At 46.5% G+C, this 22,827-nt stretch overlaps 1 protein-coding gene and 1 pseudogene across 2 annotated transcripts; both read right to left on the bottom strand.

The window, feature by feature from the left end:
* Positions 1 to 981: 981 nt before the first annotated feature.
* Positions 982 to 1,599, bottom strand: LOC123101020 (uncharacterized; annotated as a pseudogene).
* Positions 1,600 to 8,007: 6,408 nt separating this feature from the next.
* LOC123149272 (F-box/FBD/LRR-repeat protein At2g04230) lies at positions 8,008 to 11,465 on the bottom strand. Of its 2 annotated transcripts, none has more exons than XM_044568911.1 (6): positions 11,292 to 11,465; positions 11,086 to 11,184; positions 9,864 to 10,712; positions 9,608 to 9,775; positions 9,214 to 9,505; positions 8,008 to 8,302 (listed from the first exon to the last, which is right to left on the bottom strand). In XM_044568911.1, exons 1-6 carry the CDS (start codon positions 11,349 to 11,351, stop codon positions 8,247 to 8,249), a joined length of 1,524 nt encoding a protein of 507 aa, XP_044424846.1. In that variant the 5' UTR covers positions 11,352 to 11,465; the 3' UTR covers positions 8,008 to 8,246. The 2 variants fall into 2 exon arrangements, with proteins under 2 accessions (XP_044424846.1, XP_044424842.1); XM_044568907.1 differs by having other exon boundaries at positions 9,199 to 9,505; positions 11,292 to 11,464.
* Positions 11,466 to 22,827: the final 11,362 nt, after the last annotated feature.

Genomic DNA, 22,827 nt, shown 5'->3' with positions numbered 1-22,827 from the left:
CTTTTGATTGTTAGGTTATTTTTATGCTTAGGTCATTTGATGGTTAGGTTACTGAACAACATAATGTGACATTTGCAGGTATATTCTGGAGGCTAGGGAGCTACCAATACTTACTATGGTTGACAGAATATACAGACAGCTTATGAGTAGGCATTATAACAAGCAGGTTGAATCAGACAAGTGGCCAGGCAATGTATGCCCTAAAATCAGGAAATAAGTTGAGAAAGCATGTGAGTTTGCAAATACATGCTATCTGGATTGCTCAGGTGATGGTCTGTTCCTAGTAGGTGACAGAGGGACAAATTACATAGTTAACTTGCATAAAAGCAATGTTGAGGAACTCGACTGGTAACTGCTCGGTCGGCTTGGGAGTAAGGATTAATCGGTGAATCGGCCTATTAACTGGATTAATCGGTCGGACATTAATCGGTAGATTAAATAGGAGTTTAGCAATGTATATTCAAAAAAATTATGTATTGTACCACACTCCCATGCTCCTAGCTATATGATATAGCAAAATATGGTACTATAGGTATATGAAAAATAAAAATCATAAACAAGATCACAAGAGGTAAAATTGTTAACCCGGATAGAGGAAATAACAAACAATATGCATCCGACATATCAAGATTAATATGCAACCACACAGTACAGTATGCAATCCAACATGTATTATATAAATGGCAGCCACACAAATAGGGAATACAAAATAAATGGCAGCCACACAATATGCATCCGTATGTAAAGATAAATAGCATCCACACAAATAGGAAATACCGAATATAATTCATAATAAGTATCACAAGATGAATAGGTAACAAGGTCCAAATAAGTTCAGCTATATAGATAGAAATAGCCAAATAAGTAACACGCTAACAAGGTTCGGCCACACACATAGAAATAGGTATCAAGGTAATAAGGATTAAGAACATAAGGTTCGGGCACACAAATAGCAAGCAAAATAAGTTTGCGAGGAATGGCTCAAGGCTGCGGGGGCTCCTCCTCATCATCATCATCTTTGGTTGCAATCACCCCATCATCATCGGACTCGTAATCAATCTCATCATCCTCCATAGCTACCGCATGATCAGATTCATCATCATCATCCTCAACGTATTCTTCAACTTCATGGAGTTCTCTAACTCGTGCACTCCTACGAAGCTCTGTAGGTTCGCTTTCCCCCACTGCTTCATCAATGATGTTGTATGGCACCCCCATAGTGGGATCAAACTCATCATCAATGTATGCCTGTTCACATATCCAATCTTGTGCTCATGACGCATCTTCACCAAGAAGAACATCACTAGAAGAGGATAACTTCTTTCTTTTATCAATCATCCTTCCATTGAATTGGATATAAACTAGATTGTCCCTACGGGCCACATCTAGTTTATTTCTCCTCTTTGCATCTACCTACAAGATGAAAATGGAAGCCTCCTGAAATAAATTGTGATAAGAATATTCATATTTGACCAATTGTGAGAAGAATATTCAGATTTGACTAATTGTCAGAAGTCTAAGAGTTACCATTTCAAAAGTGCTCCAATTTCTTTCGCATCCGGATGAACTTGTGGTCAAGTTGAGTATCCTTATGGCCATGTGTTGCAATGTAGGAGTTTGTAATCCATAAGTTGACCACCAATCAGTTACAATTTGAGACAAGTGAAATAACATGCAATCAGCCCATAATTTCATAAATGTTCTAATAAGTTTTTTTGCTTTGAGAACATGCTTACCGGCAACGAAATTGTTATTCTCCATTGCTTTCAATGCAGCCACCTTCCCAAACATACCCTCTTTCTTTTTAAACTTGGTGAAGTCAATGTTAAACACCTTATTTTGCTTGATGTCATCATCATAATAAAATGTCTCCATGACTTCCATAAGCGCAGCCACTACCTCCACATCCGTAAAGATGCTCGGGTCAGCATAACTATATTTGGGATTCAAGATGTATGTTGCCATGTGCAATGGAGAACCCAGCCTCCCACTCATCTTGGTATTCATGGCATTAGTGGTCACCAAATAGTTTTTTTTTCTGAATTTTCAACAGCAACCTTGATTTCCCTTTTTGCACTTATTAGTTCTCCATACAAGAAAGGCGGTCCCTAACTTGCAATGCATGCACAAATTCATTATACTTCTTCTTTTCTTGTCGGTCCAAGCATCGGTCATGATAGAGCACCCGGTTTCCACCCTCTCAAGCTCATGTGGCTTCATCAAATCCTTTGTTCTTTCCACCTCTTGCAGCAACATCTTCTCTCGGAGCATATATTGGGAAGGTGGCTTCCATTTAGGACCAAATCGACCAAGGGCTTCACAAAACTGCTTGAAGTCATCATCATTGACAGCATTGAAAGGAATATTTTTCTTGTACATCCATCTAGCCAAATATTTCCCTACCATTTAAGCTTTCTCCTTGTCAATTGCATCATTTATGTTCTGTTGGAACTTCTTCAATGGGATGGAAGGATCAATTGGCATCACATATTTATCAATAGGCCCTGACTTGCGAGCTTCACCTTCTCCAATTGCATGAAGCTCTTCCTCGTTATTGTCATCATCAACTTGAATGACAACCTCAGCACGTACTTCTTCATCATGTTTTTCTTTCAGCTTCTTCTTCTTTTGTGGTGCCTCATAAGCATCCTTACACCTTTTCTGCTGATCTGGTGTGGCTACATTGCAACTTTTCACGCTTCCTTTTACTTGCCCAATATGTTGCTTCATCCTATTGACGCCTCCACCCATCTCCTTTCCACACAACTTGCACTTCACTCGCTGTAGATCTAATGGATTGATCAAGGTTGCAAACTCCCACCCCATGTCATCTGAATTTCTTTTGAGAGTATGAGAACTTGCACCGGTAGAGGCAACCGTAGACCCCCACAAATATATTGAATGAGCAAACATAATAAGTATCAATGAGCGATATGTAGTATTAAATAATTAATCTATAGTCTACAGATCATACCATAGAAAATCAGATTTGTTAGGACTTTGGAGTATGTTACAGTAACATAAGAAATCCCAGCTAGCCAACTATTACACGTACAGATCCGCCCAAAATTAATATAACCTACACCTAACTTGCTAAACAATGAGTTTTTAATGTACAGATCATCCCACAATTAATATTTAATATACCCTAAGCAGAATATCCATGGATTATTAGTTCATTGCTATAATTGGAGTGTTTCTACATTAACATTTTAACCAATACATCAATTATTACTATAATAGACAGGCATACATCAAGCCATCCATCCGTCTACTAATTTACTGTAATTGGAGTGAATGTCCGCAGAATTTAGTTGGAACAACCCATCCATCTACTAATCTTAAGTAGTTACATACTTACATTACATCTACTCCCCAAATAGATCATCACAACTCATACATATTGATCAGTGATCACACTCACACATCTCACTGTATGGCTGTATGAAATTGGAAATTGAATCAATGATGTACCAGACCACAACGGCTACAGAGGCTGAGAGGGGAAGAAGATGTTACCTTGCTCACCGGTGAAGCCATGGAGGAGCAGGTCGGCAGCGACGGCAGCAGGCAGTCGGGAGCAGATGGCGACCAGCTGCTGGGACGAGAGATTGGGAGGAGCCCACGGGTGAAGGAGTCCAGCCAATGGATGGGAAGGAGGAGCAGGTAGGCTAGCGGCGGGGCTACTGCAGCATGCAGCGGCGGAGCTACTCATCCGGGCGCTCGGGAGGACCTGCCAGCCACCAGCCAGATCGGGGTTGGATGGGAAAAGGAGTGGGAGGGGCGGTAGGAGCCAAAACCTAGCTAATTTAGGAGCGGGAGGGGGCCGAGCGGGCCAAAATATTGGGCTTTTGTTTCCAACAGTTAACTGGTCATGGCGACTAATCGGTCTGACAACCGATTACTCGGCTTGATAGACCCGTTAATCGGCTTGGGCAGTTAACACCACGAATAGGCACTATTCGAGTCGGCCACCTAGCGAGTAGCGATTAACTGGCCCGTTAACTGATTTAATCACCGATTTCTTGAACAGATCATAAAAGAACCTGCACTTGAAGAAGCAGAGATAAACAAGAAAGCTCAAGCTGAGACCAGACAAATTATTGCAGAAACAATGAAGACTATAGCTGCAGAGAAGAAGGCAAAGCAAGAAGCTGAGAGAAGAGCTGCTGCTGAGAAGAAGGAGGCACAAAAGAAAGCAGATAGGGAAGCAGCTGCTGCCAAGAAAGAAGAAGAGAAGAGAAAAGCTTCTGCATAGAGAGAAGAAGAGAAGAAACAAGCTGCTGCTAGAAAAGAAGAAGAGAAGAAACAAGTTGCTGCTAGGAAAGAAGAAGAGAAGAAGTTGGCTGCTGCTCGGAAAGAAGAGGAGAAGAAGCTTGTTGCTGCTAAGAAACAACTGGAGAAGAGGCCTGCTACAAAAAGAAAGCCAAGCTGGCTTGCCAATGAAGCTGATTATCACAACAAATCAGCAAGATCATCAATTTTGATGTCTTTAGGTAGTTTGCAAGATATGCCTGTTTATGATCATGTAGAGCTGTTGAAATGAACATGTATGGTACTTGTGTATTCATTTTGGTGGATGATGATGTTTACTACTCTGCATGAATGATGATGTTTAGTTCTTTTGGTGGATGATCATGTTTGGTCTTCTTAAATTAGTCCAATTGAGCATTTTAATGCCATTTTCTCTTCTATTGTGCTGATCACATATAGGAATTTAACTTTGCCAGTTAGAACAGCACATCTTGATAAATGTTAGAACATCACATCTTGATAAATGTTGCTAGTTAGAACAACACATATTGGTGATCATGCACATTGTATCAACAATTTCTTTGCCACTTAACTTTCTCTTCACCAAAAGTGTCAAATGAAGAGAAGCTGTTGATGATCATCAATGTAGAACAGCACTTGCACAATCATCTACATTGCCACTTAACAATCATCTACTTCAACATTGCCACTTGATAAAGGATCACCAACACACAGAACAATTGACAAATATCATGGTTCATAATGGAAAGAAAATGGACTGATTAATTGACATTGAACAACAGAGGGATTTGACAATTCCACTTAACTTTCCATTGCAACATGCTGAAACCATTACAAGATAGGACAGACACTAACATTAGGGTTCACCAGGATTCAGCACAACCATTACAAAGACAGGACACAAAATAACCTAGCAGCATCAGAACCTAGCAACACCAGAACATCATCTTCTTCACTTCTTCAGCATGACCACCACCAATGCTGCAACACCTAGCACCACCAGAACACCAACCAACATCTTCATGACCATCAGCAGCTCTCTCCCAAGCATCATCAGTGCAGCAGCTTGCTGCCTGGTCATCAGGTTGGCAGTTCCATCTACTGCTTGCTCATTCTTCTTCAAAACCTTCTTCACGTTGTTGACAGCTCCATTCATATAGAACAGTTCTTGTGCTTTTAGAAGCTCCTCTCTGCGTTCCTCAGCCGCACCAATAGCATCCACAGCCGCATCGCCGGTGAGATACTGCTTGTCAACTAGGTGCTCAACATACTCCAATTCCCACCTCCAGAAATCACAAGTGACCTATCCAAATCACAGACGAATGTGGTGAAAAAATATTCAATCTTTGGATCCAGAACATAACCCAAATCACATCAAGAATGTAAATCGAACAGCAAAACTTACCCCATGCTTCTGGCACTTGTAGAAGACCCATCCGTCGTGCTTCTCTGTGGTGGAGATGTACATGCGCACCTTCTCCTTGCGGGTCGGGCAGCGGGCCAGCGCCAGCGCCAGCGCACGGCGGCGAATAGCAGCGGAGGAGGAGCTGGCGGCAGACATGAGCACCAGAGGGCAAGGAACTACCCTCCTCGGCGGCGGCGGCGAGGTGAGGCGGAGGAGAGCGACGGGAGGGAGGGAGGGAGGCGGAGCAGAGCGACGGGAGGGGGGCGGCGCAAGGGATTTGACGGGGCGGCGCAATGAGAGCGACGGGTTAGGGATTTGAGGATGGGGAATTTTGCACTTTTACAAAAAGACCCTCCATGCAAGATTGGCCGAATCGAAACGAACAACGTGGTGGTCAACAGTTGGTCAAACCCACCGCCTACCCACAGTGTACGTGCTACAGTGACCGTATTTTCACGTCACATCGTATTCAGTAACCGTATCGAGCGTATTCCTAAGTTCAGTGATCATGTCGTGCTTCAGTCGCAACTAGAGTGACCGTGAGTGTATTTATCTCTTTCTTTTGTGAAAAGGAGAGTGGGCTCTTAACTAAACGTAAAACTACATTGCAAGGGATAAAACTTTACGTTCCCACGTAGACGACCGGTGGAGGCTTGGTTGAGCCGTGCACGTGCGGTTCGGTGGATCGACCGCGGTGAAGAATAAGTAATTCTTCACCCTGGGTCTTAAATAGATTATATATAAGGAAAATACATCCTATATACATGTATATATGTATATATATATTTCAAAAGTGTAATTCAAAAAATGTTTCGCATCATACAAAAAAGTTACATGACACTGAAAAAATGTTCACGTATTTCAAAAGTATGTGCGTGACATTTTTAGAAAACACTTATACAATCTAAAAATAAGTTTGCAAGGAATAAACAATGTTTAGTACCATTAAAAAAATTGTAAGTGACGTTTTATATAAATATTCTGATTCTAAAATTGTTTGTGATATTTTAAAAAATGTTTTTAGTATGTAAAAAATCACATGGTTTAACAAAAATGTTTCGTGCCAATTAAAAAAAGTTCAATATGTTTTTGAAAAATGTTTAACATGTATCGAATTCTTTTCTCAAAATATGTACTTCCTCTGTCCCATAATGTCAGACATTTTTTTACTCTAGTGTAGTATCAAAAAAACGTCTTACATTATGGAACGGAGGGACTAGTTGATAAAATGTACAGCATGTATTTGAAATATGTTCAATGTGTATCAGAAAATGTTCCACGTGTAGTGGAATGATGTACAATGTGAAGTAGACATGTGTTGAAAGAAAAAAAGAAAAAGGAAAATAGAGAAAAACCAAAAAAAACCGGTGAAAAAACACGAAAAACAAGATACCTAAGAAAAACAAAGAAGCCAAAAAATGATGAAGAAACGCAAAAAAAACAACGACATAAGAAAACGAAGAAACCCGGTGAGAAGACACACAAATACGGTCGAAAACCAAGAAAACTGAAGAAGCAGACCAAAAGAAACGAACAAGAAATTGAAGGTGTGCATCCATTATTGAAACGGCAAATTAGCTACGCGATGGCAAGCCAGAGCTACATCTCGTAATAGGCGAGATAGATATAGATCTAGCGAGATATGGAGCCCCCGCGAGCGAGCAAACGGTCTCTTAACACCACTGTGTTAGTACTGGCATCACAACAGAAAAACAGAGTGCATTCAATTTCAGTATGATGATCAGTGCACTGTGCATTTGGTTTTCTATGAGATTCCCCAGCCAGATTTTGCTTCTGGTGCTCCAGCCAGAGTCGAAATAGTTTTGTTACTCTTTGATGTTCAGAATGCAGAGTAGAATTCAGAATTTGTTGCAGAAATCACTAGATCTTGTAATAAGGGGACACATTCCTGACCACACCAGGTGACAAAGTGTATGTCGTTGAGAATTTTTCATATATTTCACAACATTGCAGATATAACCACATATACGGCAGTCGGTCAATTGTAGAAGATGTAAATTATATTTTAACAATCGGACTAAGAAAACCAAAAATTAATAATAAAGAACTTCATTTTTCACTTTCTATTCACCAATATATAATGAGGTTAAACCCTTTACATGTACCCATCAGCCACCAACATCAGGACAAGTGCGTCATGCACTGCAATGTGATTCAAATATATACAAACTCCTATGGAACTCTATCACAATCTCAATGAAAATTAGGCCTCGTGGCTGACCTACCTTTGTGCCAATCTGCACTCGAAAGGTAGCTAGCAGCACTAGAATCCACAGAAGTCCTTGATCTTCAGATAACACAAAAGGTAACAAAGTTTACTGGGGATACAAATTAGATATTAATAGTTTCTCAAAACAAAGTTACATATAGGAATAACCACAGTTAAGATAACACGGTGCAAAACTCCCTAATAGAGAACCATAACTCCCTCCAGGATCAGGATACAGCATGTGGTAAAACAGATGCCAGGGATTACAGAAACTTGAGCAAGATAGCATTCCACAAAGATCTATTCCTAATAATCCAAAGGCGATGACGGCACTCGCTAGTGATGGTGCTGAAGAGATCCTTCGTCTTGCTGGGCCGAAGAAGCATCCATTGCTGCAGGAAAAGTAATACGCAAAAGAGAGTGTCGGTTGGATGCTTGATAGCCTTGTGCTAAAAAATAACACCATTTCAGATGTTCCAGAGAGCCACTAAATAGCAGTAATCCCAAATCAAAGATAGATAATCGGTGCTCCCAGTCGCATCATATTTCAGCCAGGTAATCATATCTTGGACAGACAAAGGGCGCCAATTCCAACCCAAAAAGTCCGGAATGAAAGACAAGACAAAAATAGCAATGGGACAGCAAAAGGAAAGATGACCAGTTGTTCAGTTTCCCCGCACAGCGTCATGTTTCATCTGTAGGCTCATGTCTACGAAGTATTTGTTCTCACGTGGAGTCTCTATGACGGAGAACCTGCCACTGCCATGTAAAAATCCTGATCCTCCAAAGAAGTTTTAGCTTCCAGAGTTTCACCGATTATGGGGTTTGGAGTCCCTGATGGGAAAGCCAACGATGCATTGGTTTTTTGGTTTAAATTTTGTTACCAGTGAGCTGCCATAACAGCTTTACTTCTTTCTAGAGTTTGCAAATGTACATGAACATATACAGATGCAAATTTGTTTGAACTTTCATGACTAAGGTTCTTCCAGTAGCTCCAATAATAGCACACCAGGACAAATAACCCTCACAAGTTGATGTAAGGCATGATGAGAAAGTGAGGAAAAGGAACAGATGCATTGGACACACATAGATTATATTTTCCTTTTTTGTCTCTAATAGAAGAGAGGCAATGACGCAATGCCACAAATAGTAACCAAAACAGTCACTACAGAAGCATTACATGAACAAATAAACTTCTCCCATCTACACTGAAACTAAATGCTGCGTACTTTACACTACCGAAGATTACTTGATAGTACATAGATGGGAAAAGGATTGGTTTACTCACTGTGAAGGGGAGCACCTGAGACATTGATCACCTTACCGAAGCGCTCGGAGGTAAGTTGCGCCCACTCACAGACCCCTGGTAAAATTTTGTGCAGGTCAGTATTATCACCCAGATATCTTGTGCCTGTGATCCTTGGTTCTATTGTCAGTTTCTCAAGAACAGAAGCATTTCCCAAGATACAGCACGCCAGCTTAATCTGAGCCTTGTAACAGCGAAACCCGCTCATGAAGACTGTCTTGAGATGATCATGCCGGCGCATACCCACCACCTCAGCACTGGACACACCACTGGATGACACATAGAACATCTGCATTGGAAGCTTGCAATCAATTTTTCAAACTAATCAAAGTAAAGTTCTTTCTTCAAGGTCCGCATATTAATATTTCTTAATAAATAAAACGACAATCACATTCAATTGCAATGTCTCCAGTTGGGGTGCAGCATCCAAACAATAGGCCAGTTGAAGAACTTCAATGTCGTAATTGGCTTCTTGTGGTCTTGAATGGACAATTATTCTACAAGTCATGTGCCTCAAATGCATAAACATTCCGTCAGGTCTTGTTGGCAGTTTCTGCAACTGAAATATTACCCGAGCAAATAAGATGACGTTGGCAGCAACACTAATTTTCAAGAACCGTGAGGTAAGATAAAAAAATCCAACTAACCTGTGAATATTTTGATAGAGCAACAGATTGCACATTTAATATCTTCACTGGCAAAATGCTTGGAACTGCAGTGAATGCCTTGGCCAGTCCTTTCTTACCACTAAACATTATTGTTGCCTTCTCTAATTTTGAGCAACCATGATGCACTATGGGGACCACTTGCCCTTTGTACTCAAAATGAGAAAGATCTGCAGCATAAAACTCGACCATCTCCACTTCCATTCCATCAATTAGCAAATGCTGGAGTTTATCAAGTTGCTGTGGTATGATTAAATTAGTTAAACCGGAGCACTCGATCATCTCTAGGTCCTCAAGTGCTGCACAATTTGCCAAAAAGCCTGTAAAGTCTCCGGATATCGTGACTGATTGCAGAACAAGCCTTCTGAGTATTGTAAAGCCACATATTGCTGAGTGTGGCTTTATAACAACACCTCCAAGAAACAAGGACCGTACAAATGAGCTACCTTGAGCATCTAATAAGGCCTCAAGATGCAAGTGGTTTACTTCTTCAAACACATCCTTGAACCTCAGATCAAGATGTATTATCTTTGCCTTCGATGAGGCGGCAAACCGAATCCACCTGCCGAGATGAACAGAGTCCTCCTCAAACAGGCCACATCTGATGCTGAACTTATTGATCCCTATCTGACTATGCTGGTGAATAACACAATTTACTGTCTCAATGCATTTTGCTTGTTGTATTTTGGTATCATTCTCACACAGATAACGTGGGCCTTTAAAAGATAAATTACAGCGGAATGTCCAGAGCATTCTCCAATTTTTTGAAACAATGCTTGTCCTCACAGCCATTTTCAGTGGCAGAAGCGACATTATAACAGCTTGAACATCCTATGACAAGAGAGGACATGTATTTTCAGGACGGTTGAATTTTGATTAGAACTGACATTATAACAGGTAGACACAGTGACCTGAAACTGCATATATTTGGAAGAGAAATCTGAAACAAACTGCAATTTATTATTTTTATTTTTATTTTTTGCCGCAGTTTCACTGAGTCCCACATGATCCTTGCAGGCAAGTTAATGTGTTATTGACGCCGAAAACAAGTTAATAAAGATGCCCTAAAACAGCGGAAGCCCCAATCCCAGAAAACACCAGCCTTTTATGTCCCAAAGTTGCAGATCTGTGGTCCTTGGAGAAGACACAGGCAACACATCAAGAAGATGAGAAAGAGGAACTGAACTGACGGAACGGAAATTACCACGGGCAGGTCCTCCATCTTGAAGGACGGCGCGTCGCCGTCGCCGTGGTGGTGCTCCGACCTGCTCCGCTTGGCCGCCGGCCCCTGTCCCATGGGTTGCTGCAGGGAGGGAGGGAGGAACCGCAGGTTAAACGAGAAAAGGGATTCCTCAGATCGATGGGAAAACCTAGGAGAGAGGAGAGGGGAGAGCGTGATAGTATACTCACTTGTGGATCTACAGGATGTGGAGCAGAAGGAGCCACTTCGTCTTCCTCGGCTCCGGCCATCCCTGCTGCTCCCCTCCGACCCACGTTCTCCTCTTGGTGCCAAGGGGGTCAAAGCTTTGCAATTACTGAAAGCGGAGGTGTTTACAAGGTGCAGGCTTGCATAAGATTTCAATAAAGAGCAACTTTAGCGGACACCTTAAAACCGCGACAATTAGAGCGTCTCCATTCGGGCCCCCAACACGACTTTTCCAGTCGATTTTTTCACGCCGGCGTCGAAAAAATGGCCCAGTCGCGTCCCCAGGAGCCTGTTTTTCGCCTGCTTGGGCCGAAATCAGCGCCGGCGGACCCAGGCCGAACCCGGCGCGCTGGGGCGCCCGGGGACGCCGGGGCGAGCGGTTTTGGCGCGAAAGAGCCGCGGGCCCGCCGAATCAGCGAGACGCCGCTTCGTCGCCTTCCATCGCCTCGGTTCTCGCGAGAATCAATGTCAAGGCAGCCGCGCTGCCGCGCCGGTCAGCCTCCATTGATGCCTCACGGGCGACGCAGTGAAGACGCCGTCGACGCGCGTCCCGCCCGCTCCCGCCACGCGTCGTCCCGCATGTCGCTTCCCCGCCGCCCCGCTTCGGCTATAAAAGGCACCCACTCCCCGTCGGTGAGCGCCACAGCCTCCCCCTCTCCCGCTCGCAAAAGCCTTCTCCTCGCCGACGAGCAAAGCAAACATGGGCGAGAGGTTCCCAGGTGATGGCGCAACGGCGAACGGCTTCGGCCGCCGACACCTCCAAGAGCCGGAGGCGCGCCCCCTCTACGAGGCCGAGTACCCGACGCCCCCTGACATGCGCGTGCCGGGGGCGTGGAGGCTGAGTGTCGGCGGCGTCCCGGTGCCGCCTGTACCCGAAGGGGCGGCACAGCGGGCGGAGATCGCATGCATCTGCTCCTCCCTAACGGAGGAGCAGCAGAACCAGCCAAGGTACGCGCCCGACAGCGAAACACTGTGGACAATGTACTTCCAGCGCCACCGCGAGGAGCAGATCGCCTCCGTCAACGGCATCATTCCCCGCGGCCGCCTCAACGCCGAAGGATGGCGCGAGTGGTGGGGCGTCCCCGGCCGCACCCTCGACGCCGTCCTCGGCCACATCGAGACCGGCAACGTGCTGTGGCTGGAGTACCCGACTCGACCGTCCTTCTCTCGCCGCTGCGCAGTTCCTGGATGCCGCGACGAATGGAGCCGGGGTCGTCCTCATCGTCGGGCTCTGGCTCGCCGGCCCTCCATCCCGTCTGGCCCGAGCCGGAGGGGGCACCGCTCGGGCATCACGCTCGCAGCGGCGCCCTCGTCATCAACGAGCCCTCACCGCCTGTGACGGCACCGGCGAGGCGCTCCCTACGCCTAGTCCGGCTGAAGCCCTTGCCGGGCTTGCTCCCCGTGAAGCCGGAGCACGTCAAGATGGTGGCCCCCGACGACGAGTTCGCCCTCAAATGGGCGAAGGAGGACTACGTCTACGAGCATGTGCGCTGCCAGTGCCGGGCGTACCTGGAGCACCAGGCCAGTCGCCGCGCCGAGGAGGGCGGCGTTATCGTCATCGACAGCGACGAGGAGGGCGAGGCCGGGCCGTCAAGCACCCCGCCACGTGTCGGCGCCCCCGGCCAGGGCTGGAGCAGGGACGTCGCAGGCGAGGCACACGACGATGACGACGGCGGTGACTACACCCGCTTCTAGAGGCTTCTCGTCATGTAGAGGACGGCGGAGGCGACGGCGGCGGCTAGGCCTTTTAATTTGTTTTTTTAAGTTAGGCGTAGTTCTTGCATGTTTTTGCGTTTTTTGTACAAATTTCAATAAAGTATGGCCGAGTTCCTGCAAAAAATCGTCGAGTTTGCAAAAATTTAAAACAAACTTCGCCTAACCCGCGGCAACCGTGGGCCTATGACTGGGAGCGAATCGAACTCCAGGGCCAATCTAGCGCCGGTCTGCCCCCAGGCCACTCTTTTTCGCCGCCCTGGGGAGCGGAACGGCTGGAGCATCTCCATCCGCCCCCAACAGACACCCAAGGCACATTTGTTATCGTCGGCGCTAAAAAAATCGCCCAGTCGCGTCCCAGGAGACCAAATTTTGCCGGTTTGGGTCGAAATTGGCGCCTGGCGGACCCAGGCTGAACTCAGCGCGCTGGGGGCTGACCGGGGGCGCCAGGGGAAAGAAAAATGGCGCGAAAACAAACCGCGCCAGATTTTCCCCTATGGGCCCATTGCGTAAGTGACCGGGCTTCGTCGTCCTTATCGCCTTGCCCCGGCTCCTGCACGATTCAATGTTGTCGCCGGTCAGCCTTCCATTGATGCGGCGGCGCAGTGAAGGCGATCAACCGCCGCGCGTGCCCGACTGTTCCCGCCACGCGTCCACACCGCTCACGCTCTCTCGCCGCTATAAAAGTCGAGCTTCACCGCCGCTCGCCGCACACTCGCCATCGTTATCTCTTACTCTACACCGCTCCAGCGGCCACCATCTCTTTTCTATCCATAGCGGAGAGGTTTCCTGGCGATGGGGCATCGGCCAACGGCTTCGGCCGCCGCTGGCTGCTGATACATCTCCAACGTATCAATAATTTATGAAGTATTCATGCCATGTTTACTATTGTTTTATATGATTTTGTTATAATTTGATTAGAACTAACCCGGACTGACGCTGTTTTCAGCAGAACTACTGTGGTGTTGTTTTTGTGCACAAATAAAAGTTCTCGGAATGCGCTGAAAATCAATGGAGAAATTTTCTGGAAAATGTAAAAAATACTGGAACAAAAATCTACCAGAGGGGAGTCCCGTGGCCCCCACGAGGGTGGGGGGCGCGCCCACCCCCCTGGGCGCGCCCCTGTGCCTTGTCGACTACCCGTGGGGCCCCTGACTTGTTCTCAACACCAACCTCTCCTATAAATACCCAAACCTCCAGAAATTAACCTAGATCGGAAGTTCCACCGCCGCAAGCCTCTGTAGCCATGAGAAATCAATATCTAGGCCCTCTCTGGCACCCTGCCGGAGGGGGCCATCTGTTGGGGAACGTAGTAATTTCAAAAAAATTCCTACGCACACTCAAGATCATGGTGATGCATAACAACGAGAGGGGAGAGTGTTGTCCACGTACCCTCGTAGACCGAAAGCGGAAGCGTTAGCACAGCGCGGTTGATGTAGTCGTACGTCTTCACGATCCGGCCGATCAAGTACCGAACGCACGGCACCTCCGAGTTCAGCACACGTTCAGCTTGATGACGTCCCTCGAACTCCGATCCAGCCGAGCTTTGAGGGAGAGTTCCGTCAGCATGACGGCGTGGTGACGATGATGATGCTCTACCGACGCAGGGCTTCGCCTAAGCACCGCTACGATATTATCTAGGTGGAATATGGTGGAGGGGGGCACCGCACACGGCTAATAGATCTCAAGGATCAATTGTTGTGTCTATGGGGTGCCCCCTGCCCCGTATATAAAGGAGCAAGGGGGGAGGCGGCCGGCCAAGGAGGAGGGCGCGCCAAGGGGGGAGTCCTACTCCCACCGGGAGTAGGACTCCTCCTTTCCTTGTTGGAGTAGGAGAGAAGGAAAGAAGGGGAGCGGGAGAAGGAAAAGGGGGTTGCACCCCTTGTCCAATTCGGACCAGAGGGGCGGGGGCGCCTCCTTCCTTTTGACCTCTCTCCTCTATTCCCGTATGGCCCAATAAGGCCCAATACTTCTCCCCAGCGAATTCCCGTAACTCTCCGGTACTCCGATAAATATCCTAATCACTTGTAACCTTTCCGAAGTCCGAATATAGTCATCCAATATATCGATCTTTACGTCTCGGCCATTTCGAGACTCCTCGTCATGTCCCCGATCTCATCCGGGACTCCGAACTACCTTCGGTACATCAAAACACATAAACTCATAATATAACCGTCATCGAACTTTAAGCGTGCGGACCCTACGGGTTTGAGAACTATGTAGACATGACCGAGACTCGTCTCTGGTCAATAACCAATAGAGGAACCTGGATGCTCATATTGGCTCCCACATATTCTACAAAGATCTTTATCAGTCAAACCGCATAACAACATACGTTGTTCCCTTTGTCATCGGTATGTTTACTTGCCCAAGATTTGATCGTCGGTATCTCAATACCCAGTTCAATCTCGTTACCGGCAAGTCTCTTTACTCGTTGTGTAATGCATCATCCCGCAACTAACTCATTAGTCACATTCACTAGTAGAAAAAGGGCCTATTGTCCCGGTTGGTGAGGGCCTTTAGTCCCGGTTCATGAACTGGGACTAAAGGGTCGATACTAATGCCCTGGCCCTTTAGTCCCGGTTCAATCCAGAACCGGGACAGATGGGCCTCCACGTGGCCTGTCCGCTGAGCCCAGGCAGGAGGGCCTTTGGTCCTGGTTGGTGGCACCAACCGGGACCAATAGGCATCCACGCGTCAGCATTTCTGTGGCTGGGGTTTTTGTATTTTTTTTGAAGGGGGGGGGGGGGTTTGAGGGTTTTGGGGGGTTAATTTAGGTGTTTCATATATTGTGTTAGCTAGCTAATTAATAGAGAGAAGTGTCCTCTCTTTTGTCCGTGCTTGGTCGACGCTACGTACTATACATACGTATAGAGAGGACTAGCTAGACACGCTAGCTAGCTAGTAAGCAACAAGGAACAGAAGATCGTCATGAACATATATGCATACAGAGAGAAGTGATATCGACCACCTCTCCTTCTCCGAGAGATTGGTCGAACAACAAGTTCTCGTATATCTATCCGACACTACCGGCTACATATATACAATAATTATCTTTTACAAATATAATATCCTAACATACGGACGCGTGGTCCACATAGTATTCTCCGTCTTCAGCGATCACGTGGTCAAGAAAGAATGCCGCCAATTCCTCTTGAATTGCTCGCAGGCGATCTGGTGCTAGGAGTTCATCCCGCATCCGAAACATCTAATTTTAAGAAGGGGGTCAATACATATATATATGAATGAATGAAACTCAACACAAATGATGGTAATAAAATAAAATTGTGAATATTGTTATTTACACACTTCATATTGTTTGTCGGAGTAGCCCCGCTCACAGGTCGTGTGGTGGATGGACTCGCAAATGTAGTATCCACAGAAATCATTCCCTTGTTCCTGCCACAACCACTTTACAAGAAATAGAGGTCAATCAAACTGATAATTAGCAAGCATGCTAAATGGTATTGATGAAACTAGCGCTTGAATCACTAGGAGATGCGTGGAATATGCTACTATAGTACTTACTTTCGGGTGTCTAAATTGCAGCTTCTTCGGCAGTCCCGGAGCTTTTTTGGTGAATTTTCTCCAAGCCCTGCCATACAAAGAAAACAATTACTTGATATTAGAAATGAACAAAGTTGCTGATATGGTGGATAATGATCGATTTAACTTACTTCTCGAGCATTTCAGTCATGTCCGCATACTCCTTGGGATCTTTTCGTTTGGAGTCTAAGACAGTTACTACTCCCTTCTCAAGCTTAATCACTAGGAGAATATAGTGGTAGCTGCGCACACATGCATAACTCATCAATATTACATTACTATAACCTGGACTAATAAGGGAAACCGAATATGCCACAAGACAGTAACACTCACTTGAAGTTGTAAGGAAAGAGTATTATATCTTTGTGTTCATTTATTACCAACGATTGTAGCAAGTTGGCCTCGGTATTTTCGGCATGAAATTCAACCTCAGTTTTATCTATGAGATATGTGTTAATGAACCCTATATCACCCTCTTGTCTTTTCTTCAATTCGGCGATCTTCAATCTGCATAATATAGTGAGGATAATTATAAATACATGCAATGAAAGAGCTGAGTTATATAGAGAGACTTAATGACAGAAGTAGTACTACTTATAGACAGTAGCAGGTGACCGTTGCTTTATCGAGGGCCAATTGATTGAAAAACTGATAGAACTCCTCAAATGGAGTAGGCAACAGTTCAATTCCAAGGAGGTCATGCTCCTTTTTAACTCTCACATACAAAGTACTCCTCCCCTCAGACTCTCTGCATGTTTTCATGTACCAATCATGCAATCTTCGCATCATCGTTGATAGAGAACTTTCATATTTGACGAGAGGCTTCCCGTACTCGTATCTTTGTATCTGCACCTCCAAGAAATCATGATGTACATTGTCGGGCAGGTAATCTGCAGGATTGCCATAATCGGGCACCATCCTCAAATCGACGATGTCGCTAGCAGGCATCTTGAGGGCGGGGGGGGGGCACGATTGCTTCGCTTGTTCGCCGAGCTGGGCAATTTGTTTCCCAGCTCATCGTTCTTTCATCCTTTGATCACTTTTAGTACTTCTCGACCTCTCTGCTTCGGCAAATGCCTTTCCAATAATGCGCTCATAGTTTCCTTTCGGCGGAGACCTGGGTGGTTTTGTCAGGGCAGCCAGAGTGCGCTTCACTTTCACCGGATCTACCTTCTCCTCCGGAGGTGGATGTCTCTTTGCTTTCAACCCTTGAAACCAGTCATCCACTTCGGTCTGCGCAATCTTCGCGTTTTCCTCCTCGGACCTCTCGTACGGTAACTTCTCTGGAGTCTTCAGAGAAGGACCGAATCTGTATCTCCTCCCGCCTTTGGCTGTACTGCTAGACGCCGGCAGAGCAGACGGAGCGGATGTCTTCTTTCCTTGCTTACGAGGCGGAGGAGAAGGACTACGATGCGCCGGAGCAGCCGGAGCGGCAGCGGGTCTCTTCCACCCTTGCTAACGAGGCGGAGGAGGAGGCTGGCTGCTCGGGTGCGCCGGCGCAGGCGGAGAAGGAGGCGGAGTGCCGCCACGCGCTGGAGAAGGAGCCGGCCGAGTGCCCTAATCGTCACTCACCGGAGGAGGAGGCGGTGGAGGAGGCAGAGTGCCCTGATTCGCTGGAGGAGGAGGAGGAGGCGGAGGCGTCCAGTTCGGAAGGTTGATGAGATCCTTCCGCCGTAGGCATGGAGTCTTCAGAGCAGAACCCAGCCGATACTCCCCTTCACCGGTAGGGTGGTCAAGCTGGAGGTCCTCAAATCCCTCCGTTATTTCATCCACCATCACCTTAGCATATCCTTCTGGAATCGGCCGGCAGTGAAAAGTTGAGTCGGGTTTAGTAGGCTAAACAGAGCCAACAGCCGCCTTGACCTTCAAATTGCTCCATTCCGCCATAAGGTGGCAATTTTGAGACTCCGTGATAGCATCCACGGGATAGCTAGCAGGAGCCGTCAAGGCATGCTCCGGCTGAAGCAGCTCGGTGGAAGCCACGCTGCTTCTCCGCTGAGATGGCAGGGTAGCTTCGGGGGAAGCTTCGGCAGGTCGTTTGCTGCGATCTGCTTCTCGTTCCTCTAGCCCCATTACCCTTTCGTGCAGCGCCTGCAGTTGGCTCTGCTCCAGTTTCTTCCTCCTCTCCTGGGTTTTGTAACCCCCTGCGTCTGGAAATCCAGCCTTCCACGAAACAGAGCCTGTCATGCCTTGTGTCCGTCCAGGGTGCTCAGGATTCCCGAGGGCCATTGTCAGCTCGTCCTTCTCCCTGTCTAGAATGAACGTCCCTTGCTGCGCTGCTTCGATATATTGCTGAAGCCTCTTGACTGGTATGTCCAATTGTTCGTCCGTCCAAATGCACTTCCCTGTTACACGGTCCAAGGTTCCGCCAGCCCCGAAGAACCAAGTCCGGCAACGGTCTGGCCAGTTCATTGTCTCTGGTTCGATCCCTTTATCAAGCAGATCATTCTCAGCCTTGGCCCACTTAGGCTGGGCTACGAGGTAGCCACCTGACCCCGTGCGATGGTGAAGCTTCTTCTTCGCAGCATTTTGCTTGTTTGTCGCCGACATCTTTTTACTCTTTTCCGATGTCTTGTGGGCCACAAATGCGGGCCAATCATCTCTGATCTTCTCATATTTGCCCTTGAATTCTGGTGTCTCATTTTTATCGACATACCTATTCAGGTCTTTCTTCCAATTCCTGAATAGGTCTGCCATCTTCTTAAGAGCAAAAGACTTGATTAATGGCTCTATAACTGGCTTCTCCGGATCATCCTCTGGCGATAGGGTGAAATTTGACATCAGCTCAGTCCAAAGATCATTTTTCTGCATATCATTGACATAAGACACCTCAGGGTCTTCGTTCTTAGGCTTATACCATTGGTGGATGCTGATTGGGATCTTGTCCCTAACCAGAACCCCGCACTGAGCAACAAATGCCTTCTTTGTGCGGTAGGGTTCAATCGGTTGGCCGTCGCGCGCGATTTCTATGATCTCAAACTTTTCATCCGAGCTCAACTTTTTCTTCGGGCCTCGTCTCTTTACCGAAGTTGTGCTCAATCCGGAGGGCTAGAAAAAAGAACAAAGACGAGAGTTAATTAATATGTGTACATACCAAAACAATGAATGCATCAATTAGCTAGTCAGCACATGCTAAACTAATATATATACCTGGCCGGACTCGGTTCGGTGATCACCGGAGCCGTCCTCACGGTCTACTTCTTCACCCTCTCCTTCTTGCACCGGCATTGGGTTCATGGAGCCATGTAAATCATAGCCAGCTGCTTCTTCACCCTCTCCTTCCAGACCATCGTTGTCGTTGAGAAACATCAACGAGCAGAAGGCATCACTTCCTTCTGCGATTATGTCCCTCAACAACGCTTCTTGTGCTTCGTCTCGGGGCGGGGTGTCCATAGTTTCTACAAATATTTACAACATGGCAATTATTATTCAAACATGACAGATATGGATATATTAGTGGCAAACGTAGGACTAGCTAGCTAATCACAATAAGGAATCATATTAATTAGTGGCTTCGACGCTGCTTCTCTAGGGTTTCGGGTGGCCTCGACAACGCTTCAAGGGTTAGGGGTGGCCTCGAGAACGCTTCAAGGAGGGGGTAATATCGACCCCTCCCCCCCCCCCGACGTGTTGAAGCTATCGGGAGGGGGTATATCGACAACAACAACGATGACACTACATCTATGTCCCACAAGTGACGTGGGCATCGACGCCCGCGTCACTTGTGGGACGTGGATGTAGTGTCCGACACCGACGGCCACATGTATCTCACACTGACGATACTTGCTATTTAATTAGGGTTTCCTCTACCGCTCGGCGACCCTCGACGACCCTAGTTCCCGATAAAAAAAGAGGAAGAAGAAGAAAAAAAAGAGGAGGAGAAAGAATAGAGGAGAAGAACTCCTCTATTCTTTCTCCTCCTCTTTTTTTTCTTCTTCCTCTTCTTTTTTTTATCAAGGGGTCGAGGATCGCCGAGGGGTCAAGGGTCAAGGGGTCGAGGATCGCCGAGTGGTCGAGGGTCAAGGGGTCGAGGATCGCCGAGGGGTCGGGAGGTTGCCTAGTGTCAAAGGATTCAACAAAACCATGTCTTCATCATTAGGCGAAAGTAACAGGTGCATGATGGTACGAAGCTCTCCAAAGTTATTTTGGAACGGAGTCCGAGATAGGATAATTCGCTTTTTGGTACAAAGTTCAGCAAGAACCTTCCGAATATCTTTATTTGGAAGGCCTTTGCTGAAATTCGTACAAGAAGGCAAATTATCCTATCCGGGACTCCATTCCAGAATAACTTTGGAGGACTTTGTACCATCATGCCCTGGTTACTTCTGGCTAATGATGAAGCCATGGATTTCTTCAATACTTTGACACTAGGAAACCTCTCTCGACCCCTTGAACCCTCGACGACCCTGGAACCCTCGACCCCTAGATGACCCTGGAACCCTCGACCCTCGATCCCTCGACCCTATAGAACTCTTGAACCCTCGACCCTGAAACCCTTGACCCTTGACCCCTAAACGACCCTCGACCCTCTACCCTAGTTCCCGACCCTCGACCCCTCGGCGATCCTCGACACCCTCGTTCCCGATAAAAATTAAGAAGAAGAAGAAGAAGAAGAAGAAGAAAAAAGAGGAGAAGAAGAAAGGAATAGCTAGAGGAGAAGTTCGAAGAAAAAAACAAGAAAAAAAAGAGGAGGAGAAGAAAGGAATAGTGGAGAAGAAGAGAAAATAGAATATTCTATTTTCTCTTCCTCTCCACTATTCCTTTCTTCTTCTACTCTCTTTTTCTTCTTTTTTCTTCTTCTTACTTATTTCTCCTCTTCTTTTCCTCTCCTCTTCTTCTTTCTTTCCTCTTCTTATTTTCTTCTTTCCCATCCTTCTTTTTCTAAATTGTAACTTTTGCATATATAAAACTTTTCTAAAATTGTAACTTTCTATATATGAACAAAAAACTTTCTATGAACCAAAAAAACATTTTTAACATATATATTTAGCAAATTCTAGCCACATACATCACATACACATATACATTATAGCCACATACACATATACATCACATATGAACAAAAAAATAAACTGATAAAAATAAAAAAACATATTGCAACATATGCACAAAAACATATAGCCACATACATACACATACATTATATATATATGAAAAAAAATTAAACTAAAAAAAACAGGGGCGGCAGTGGTGGCGCCGGCGGGGCAGGGCATGGCAGGGCAGGGGTGCGGGCATGGCAGGGCAGGTGCTCACAGGGGGGCGGCGGGGCACGACGGGCGGCGTCGGGGCGCGGGGAGCGGCGCCGGCGTCGGGGCAGATGGCGTCGAGGGCGGCGACGGCATCGGGGCGTGGCGCAGGGGCGCGGCCGGCGACGCCGTGGGCTCGAGGGCGGCGGACGGCGTCGGCGTGGGCTCGGGGGCACGGGCGACGGCGACGGCTGCGGGGCAGCCTAGCGGCGTCGAGGAGGTCGGCGTCGTCGGGGGCAACTGGCGATGAAATTCTGAATTTTTGCAAAGTGTTTGCTTATATAGAAAAGGCTTTGGTCCCGGTTCGTGGCACAAACCGGGACTAATGCCCCCCTTTAGTCCCGGTTGGTGCCACCAACGGGGACCAAAGGCCAATTTTCAGCAGCCCAAAGGGCGGGAAGCGGGGGCCTTTGGTCCCGGTTGGTGGCACCAACCGGGACTAAAGGGGGGCATTGGTCCCCGTTGGTGCCACGAACCGGGACCAATGCCCCCTGTAGTCCCAGTTGGTGCCACCAACCGGGACCAAAGGCCTTCTGCTGCCCCGCGCCCAAAGTTTAGTCCCACCTCGCTAGTTTAGAGGGAGCCGCACCTGTTTATAAGGTGCGGTGCGGCTTCCCTCTCGAGCAGGCTTTCGGGCCTAATTCTGCAATCTATGCCTGTGGGCCTACTGGGCCTTCCACGGGCCTGAATCCTGGCCCATGGTAGGGTTTCTAGTCGTATTCAGGCCGTGGGGGCCCAGTAGGTGGCACTTTTTTTTGCTTTATTTATTATTTCTTTTTGCTTTTAGTTTTAGAAAAATTATAAACTTTCTGTTAGTTCCATTAGTTTTCAAATTTGAAAACACTTTTTTTGTTTTCTTTGTTGCTTTATTTATTTTATTTTGTTTCTACTTACAACAAAATGCTTATTGTTGCTATTTTTATTTTTGTTCAAGTTTTTTTGTTTTGTTTTCTGCATTATTTATTTTCTTTTGGTTTTTTGCTTTATTTTTAATTCTTTTTGCTTTTAGGTCAGC

Source organism: Triticum aestivum, chromosome 1B, assembly GCF_018294505.1.
Source record: "Triticum aestivum cultivar Chinese Spring chromosome 1B, IWGSC CS RefSeq v2.1, whole genome shotgun sequence".
In the NCBI taxonomy this organism is placed as follows: Eukaryota; Viridiplantae; Streptophyta; class Magnoliopsida; order Poales; family Poaceae; genus Triticum; species Triticum aestivum.
This window is presented reverse-complemented; position numbering and strand designations above follow the sequence as displayed.

Coding starts and splice junctions, on each gene's coding strand:
- LOC123149272 (XM_044568907.1), bottom strand. CDS start 11,351: ATGGCCGGAGCCGAGGAAGACGAAGTGGCTCCTTCTGCTCCACATCCT. Junction 11,185..11,291: donor CACATCCTGTAGATCCACAA/GTGAGTATACTA, acceptor CCCTCCCTGCAG/CAACCCATGGGACAGGGGCC. Junction 10,713..11,085: donor AGATGGAGGACCTGCCCGTG/GTAATTTCCGTT, acceptor CTCTTGTCATAG/GATGTTCAAGCTGTTATAAT.